This window comes from Clupea harengus, chromosome 4 (assembly GCF_900700415.2).
Source record: "Clupea harengus chromosome 4, Ch_v2.0.2, whole genome shotgun sequence".
Lineage (NCBI taxonomy): Eukaryota > Metazoa > Chordata > Actinopteri > Clupeiformes > Clupeidae > Clupea > Clupea harengus.
Window position 1 is genome coordinate 7977392 of NC_045155.1, and position 7588 is coordinate 7984979.

At 39.5% G+C, this 7588-nt stretch overlaps 1 protein-coding gene across 2 annotated transcripts; it reads right to left on the reverse strand.

Annotated features, from left to right (window-relative positions):
• Positions 1-1266: 1266 nt before the first annotated feature.
• ptges3b (prostaglandin E synthase 3b (cytosolic)) lies at positions 1267-5732 on the reverse strand. Of its 2 annotated transcripts, none has more exons than XM_012835063.3 (8): positions 5598-5732; positions 3845-3958; positions 3634-3703; positions 3435-3533; positions 3201-3290; positions 2608-2664; positions 2399-2426; positions 1267-2291 (listed from the first exon to the last, which is right to left on the reverse strand). In XM_012835063.3, coding segments are annotated over exons 1-8 (480 nt in total). In that variant the 5' UTR covers positions 5600-5732; the 3' UTR covers positions 1267-2271. The 2 variants fall into 2 exon arrangements, with proteins under 2 accessions (XP_012690517.1, XP_031421857.1); XM_031565997.2 differs by lacking the exon at positions 5598-5732 and adding an exon at positions 4866-5267.
• Between the last annotated feature and the right edge of the window lie 1856 nt (positions 5733-7588).

Sequence of the window (7588 nt, forward strand, 5' to 3'; positions counted from 1 at the left end):
ATGAACACAAAAGGAAGGCTTTAGGACCCCACGACATGTCCGTTCCAAATACAAAATCACCAGAGCGCAAAGGATGTCTGGTCAGAATGCGGCTACAGGAAGTGGTGCTTTGGATATTATATGCTAAATTGGGGACATGAGACTGAAACAAATAAAACATGTCTATAGAGATCTTCATTGGTACGAAAATCTCTTGTGAAAATAAGCAACAATCAAAGGGAAAATGACGTTACGAAATGTTTTGTGTCCGTCCAGTCTGACATCTCAGAGGGCAGATTCATTTAATTCTCATTAATGAAGAAATAATTGCATTAGACAAAAGGTTGTTGGCACATAAAGCGAATAAATGCATTAGACATACTCAAAATAACAGTTTTATGAGATGTCCGTCGATATTATGCTTTTTCAGATAGCAGGTGGTCAAGAGCTCGGACATGATGTCATCTGCAGCTATCACACCGTAGACAGTCTAAAACGAAATGTAGGCTGAATGTCAGTAGTGCTCTTTAGTGGCTCAAATAATGTACGACGACATACGCTTAAATTGCAGCTGGAAAAAACGGCCAATTTATTTACGTAGGCAACTGTAAAGCCCACACAGGATTAGAACGCTACCTTGAGTTAATTCATTCTGTTTTATTACGCCTTACTGTTGGTCCCCATACGGTAATTAACAATCTGGTTTGAACACACACTTACAGTGGCAACAAAGACAATAGCCAATCGTATTATTTGAATTTTCAGCAGGAGGCAATGCAAGACAACATGGTGGAAACAGACCCTTAAGATCGTACCCTAAGAGCAGATGCCATTGGAACATGGATGCAGTCCAAATCAGGGTCAGGTTTATGTCTTAGTAAAAGTAAGCGAATAAATGAGACAGTAGGCCTAATATTTGAATTATTATTATATTAATATATATTGTCATTATAATGCAAAGCCAGTGCCAAGAACGACCTTACTCATTATTACTAAGATAATTTCCAAGCCTTTCTGTAACGTTTATAATGCTCATGACAATATCGTGAATTTTGAACAAACGGTTAAAATAACGATTTAAGTATATAGACATGACATTTGTGGATCAATTAAGAACCTCAATTACTCCAAACTTGATGAATATTATGTGAAGTGTTGTAAAGTTATCCATTCGCTATTCTATGGTTAGAAAATCTATATGAGCTCACCATTTTATCTTTAACTCTTTACTAAGAGTACCACTTCTACGTCTCTTACCAATTTCTTGGTAAATGAACAGTCCCATGGTCAAGTCTTTGACAGTTTATTACAAAGATGTTGACAATCCTTAAAAAAAAAAACTGCTTTCCCCCAGTATTTTAGATAGCCAGTGACACTGACAGGTTGACACACATACTTCAGACTAACCTTTTGTAATTCCTGTTCCAAACTTGTATTGAACGAACAGTGCAAATATAATTTGGTCAATATCATGTTTACAGTCGTTTCATCTGAGTCCACCTGCTTGACTCCACAACATTTACAAGGAAAAACACCCAGTGTGTGGGGGGGACTATTACATAGAATCCAGTATCCACTTTGTGTATGAAATGATATACATTGTGTGAGGCTTTGAGGGTATGATTAACAGCAAGGGAACACACCATCCAAGTTATGCAAGGAGGAACATCACAAGTGGGGTTTAAGTTTCAAATAGCATGACGGATTGTAATATGTTATACAATATTTCTTACAGGGCGGTGTTCCAGCTTGTGGGAACGGTTGTAAAACACTAGGTTGTTGAACACTACAACAGGGTACTTTAACAGATGTTTTGAGATTTACTTAAGGCAGCATATCCAACAGCACTACTGTTATGGACACCTTTCTGTGTACAATAAAAGACCCTTGGTGGCCATTTTAGTCCTACATAATCATACTACCAGCTGAATCAAACAATGAGGGGTTGGACAAAAAATATTAATCATATCTCCTTGCATCTCACATTGTATTGCTTACAAGATGAAAAACTGTACAACGTACTGTGCAGTACTTCAGAACAGGTCAAAGGTATTCATAGTACAACAGAACAAGTTAAAACAGATGAGAAAATAAGCAAGTACTGTATCATTGTGAAGAGCTCTGTACAACAGTATGCATATCAACCTTCAGTGGAACCATGGGTGAGTTTAGAGAGAGACCTGCAAGCAGAGGCCATAGCGATTAAGATTTGTCCACTTGTTCTGGTCTTCCCCTCGTTTTCAGATTGTAAACTGTTCAATCATGACTCTCCCACCGTTTTTAATCCAGGGTTTATTCCAAATCTGGCATTTCTGGAAGAAAACAAAACACAAAATATGTTGTAAAATTTCCAATATGCATATCTAATACTTACACATCCATCATTATAACTAGAACCCGAATGAAGAATGACACTTACTTTCATCATCACTGTCTGCCTCTTCCTCCTAGATTGAAAATGACAAAATACATTTTAAAACTCTCTACTGCCTGCTTACGGACAGCTGTGACAACCAACTGCACACATTTATGTCTAAAATCGAGGAGATATTGCATTTCATGATTTACACAAGACTGTTGAGGTAAAACACATTGGTTGAGATCACTCAGTAAACTGCTGAAACGTACTTCTTCGACTCCATCTAGATCTGGCATTCCATCCTCCCCTCCCATACTGTTCATCATCTGCAAACATTATGGTCATTGTAACTCTGAATATGGCAATTAGTAAGAATAAAAACATGATTCTGGCATCCCCTAGTGTCCGATACCTCCTGTTACAAGTAAACGTTCCAAACCTAATGGTAAGACATTGATTTGCTCTTATTAGTTGAACTTTCAATTAATTCAAAAACGCACAAAAATAATGTGTCAGACTATTTAAAAATCAGACTCATTACTGTGAAGCAATCCTTAAAAATTATGTGACTTCTGAAGTGAGCATTTCCCTATTTAACTGTTCCAGAATTTGTTCAAAAATGGCATTAAGGTATGTACACTATATAAAAGCCTCTTAAAAGGTATGAAAAGCATGCAGCAAATTCAGAAAGACAGCAATACAGTATTCCTTGTGAATATCCATTATGTCCAAAAACAACACCAGTACAATATGCACATAGATAACGTAAACATTTTGTGCCAACACTAATCAATGTCTGAATTATCCTGATGAACATGTTACAGAAGGCCATACATTTAAAACCAAAAATCTGAATGCTCACCTCTGAGAAACGGTCAAAATTTTCATGTTCCTCATCAGAGTCCTCCTCCCAGTCTTTCCAGTTGTTAAAGTCAACGCTGAGCCAATTCAGCTTTAATGTGAAACACAATCACCTTCATTTTTTGGTTTAAGTAATCAAGGCAATGTGTTTGATTTGCCATCTTAGAAATGAAGTGGAAACTGTAACAAACTGCAATGCAAGGGTGTCATCTGACAGACATCATTGCTCACTTACCTTAGCTTTTTCTTTTGTCATTCTTGGCCATTTTTTCCCAGCCTCAACTTTTCGTAAACAACACAACACTGACCGGTCTGTGCGTTTGTGTTTGGAATCCTGTAAAAAAGAAATACGAACCATGAATTAATCCATTTAATGATTAAACCAAAACATACTTTTTTTTTTTTTTTTTTTTTTTTAACAGGGCAGAGCTTACTTTTTGATCAATCGCTTCAAACAGGTCAATTTCATTTGAATGCTTGACCTGGTCAGTCCCACCTAGACAACTAAAGAGCAGAATGAGGAAATTACTTCACCAAATCACACATTATATTTCATGACAATGCCTTAATCCTCAGATAAGGACATTAGGCTACTCAAAATATGTTTCTGTTTAAAAAAAAAATCATGTTTAAATTTCAAGTTACCTAAAAGCAAACTTTGACTTTTCAAAATTGACTTCAACATCCTTGCTGTCAGCAATGCAGAACTCAATGAAGACGCAGTCCCGTCTGTCATACCACTTGGCAGTTGCTGGATGCCTGTTAAGTTTGCAAGGGTCAAAAGAGAGCACTATCAATGAATGTGGAGAGCAAAATGTCAGCTGCAAATGATTTAAGACACGGAATAAGAGTGCTCAAATTAAAGGCATCACTGATCTGAGTAGGCACAGCAAAAGAAAGTAATTGGCCATCTGTACTTGACAGGTGGCCTATACAGGTGAGACAAAGGTTCTGCATCAATTTACCACTACAATGACTATCAAATTGTATTCAAGAGTCCCCTTGCTACTAAGGAAACTTCACCAGGCTGAAGCTGTCCAATATCTGTGCAATATAAGCCATTACTCCGACTGGAAATGTTCCTCACTTCAGACATGAGAAACCAAAAACTACAATGGTTGAGAAACCATTCAAATTCGCACGACATAAACCATGCAGGATGACATCAGTAAGCGTTATTCACGTTCTCCAAAGTTACACAGGGGAAAATATCAGATAATACCATGTGGCTAGATAGACAACTATATCTAAAGCGCTCATACGTTAGTGTGGTCGTCAATAACTACAATAATTACCAACGATAAAATAACAAATGTTAGTCACCAACACGTCAGTTTGTGACAACGTCCCTCGCAAAGACGCTTGCTAGCGCGTGGCTAGCTAATGACACTTGCAGGTGCACAGGCACCAGCTAGCTATTTAGGGATCTAGCATGCTAACGTTAGCTAGCTAATTAACCAATAGAGCCTAGCTCGCTAGCTAGTTAATCCTTGAGACGATGTCCAACAATCAACGATTTCAAGCTGATGTAACCACATTAGTTTCATAGCTAGGCAACTTTCAAAACTTTGCGCATCTTCTTAAGAACAACGTATTGGCACCCAAAACATCCCAATTAAAAGCATCTCGTGCGTAAGCCGACATGCGAACGTTACCGTAAACTTACCTCATTCATTCACCACCAGGCTGACATGCTCTGCCTACCGAATACGCTAACAAGCTAGCACGCTAAGTTGCTGGTCGAATGTTCTCGTTCAGATGACTTGCTAATGTTATAACCAAAGTCGTTCAATCTAACTGTAGTTACCGTGTTCACATCCACCTCGACTACACTCATTAGCCGATTTTGTTAGCTTTCTAAGAATCCTAGCTACGGTACTGTGAAATATGACTGCAACACAGAGAGCAGCAACTAGCTAGCCGGTTAGTGTTAGATTAGGTTGGCTACTTAAACGTGCTAAGTATCAATGCCACCCCAAACAAGCCAAATACGTGCTAGCATGATCACAGACATGCCTGGAATACTATAAGCTAACGTTAGCGGTCCCATCGGCGATTGCTAACTGCGGATCGACCGCAAATGATCATGGGACACAAATGTACAATTTCCATCCGAGTTACATGTGGCTCATAGAAGCAAGCACACTTACGTACTGACCAAGTATATGACAGGGCCTTGCTGGCTAACGTTAGCGCTCACTAAATTCCGATGCCTTGCGTTAGCTCACGTTACCCTCCCGCCTTTCATTTCACCCGATCGCTAACTAACAAGTGTGCAGAACTAGCATGCTTGCACAACAACCAACAATTACACTCTTTATATTAAATTACTTTGCTTTTAAGTACGGCTCTCCATAACTGCATTGTCTACGAAACACACTTCAACGTTGATACTTACATATCTCTGTAATAAATAGACAGTTCTCTTTGGAATGACAAATTTCTTCGGAGATAGCCACTCGGGGATTCCGATTGAATGGTCTGTGGAGGAAAAGTGGGTGGGAACTAAAGCGATACACACGATGCAATGCCACCCTCTTGCTGGACGTTTCTGGAAGTTCTCTAACGAGATAATCTTGATACTGTCGTGGATGAAGGAAGGATGCCCCAAGACTCACATTTGATCAGAATGAATGAAATAAAAATATATTAACCCTATGAGCTTTGTGGTAGAAGGTGATTGTACAACAGTGCCAGTTTTCACTGGTCATTTTGTTTCCTTTTGCAATCGACATAAAACAACCTGAGTTACCTATGACCGTGTACTTTTCTATCAGTTCTGTGTTTCCTTCAATACTCGCATATCCTCGCAGTAGGCTTCACTTCGTATAAGCTACTGTAGGCCTACGCGTTGCGTAGCCTACACAATTACAGTGCAAGGGAACACAAAATATGAAGAAATATCCCATCTCCCTTTTCATTGTGGGAAATGGCAGCTAACATCTTTAAACTGTACATTACATGCACCTCGTTTCACTAATGCTCTAAATTGAGCATAGTCCACCTACAGAGACTTTCCAGATGGTTTGTCTTTCAAATTGTTCACTGAACACTTTAACCAACCCCACCATCCAAATAAAGTGACACCATTGATTTTTTTAATAGGAAAAGTACAGAATAGCATTTGCCCAGTGTTTCTCCCTGGCCTTAAATGGTCACATGACACGGATTGCTTGGCAGCCTATATTGCCTGCACAACATATTATCCACTTCATCTTCTAGACTTGTAAGAACCTGATGAGATTAAGGATAGTGAAGCTGAGCAGCATTACTTAAATGCTATTAGTTACTACAGTTACTGCAGGATAGTTCTTGTGTAGCTAAAATTACCGTGTAGAGCACCTAGTGACTGCTGTGAATAGGGCATCTAACAACAAGGGATAGACCATGTGATGGCTTGGAAGACAGCTGGCAAGAGGAAATAGATCCCACTTGGGCTGCTTGGGGCTAGCAACCTGTAACAGCCACATCTGTTGCAATAAAGCCAGGTAGATGCACCCAAGTAAGCTACAGAAGAACAAACTAACAGAAGACCCATAGAGTCAGCCTGAATTGCCTGGGCGAGATCATCTTTAATAATGGCATGGAAATATATGGAATTTGTCAGAAAGCTAGAGAGGATGTGGTGTCGGGCAGGTGGTATTTTCATTCCAAAGGAGAAGAATGCCATGACTATAGGCCCATTTGAAGTCTTTTTAATGTGGAAGGAGAGATATTCTTTAGCGTGGTAGCAAGGAGGTTGGTCTCCTATTTGATGGCAAAAAGTTTGATAGATATATCTGTGCAGAAAACAGGATTCCCAGGAATTTCTGGATGTTTGCAACAGCATGATTTGGCCTCATATCCATGCTGTAAGAGCAGAAGGCAAAGATGTCCATGTGGTATTTTTGGACCTCACTAATGCCTTTGGATCAGCACCACTGTGACGGTCGTGGTGCGACCGCACATGAACCGCACACTCCTGCCCCATATTTGCAACCACTAGCGCACCCAAACAGACATGGTTTGCACACACACACACGCACACACAAACACTCATACCACTGATTACAATTGGATTCACCTCATGGAGACCGCTAATTGCCTAGACTGGCAGAGGGGTCATGAAAAATTATCTGGGCCAGACCACCTGGATAAAGTGTTTGGTTTTACAAACCTTTCAGACATTATTTTATTACATAGTTATAATTTGAAGAAATGTTCGTGTCTCGGGGTCTGTCTTGTCATTGTGTATTGTTTAGTGTTTCTTTCTACCCCCCGTGTGTAAAAATGGTGCTGGCCGCCAGGTGTATATGTTCATTGTTCTGTCTTGTTCAGTTAGTCAAGTCTTGTCAGGTATGTGCATTTATGTGGACCCTTATTTTTGACTGGTGATTTTTGTCCTCTATC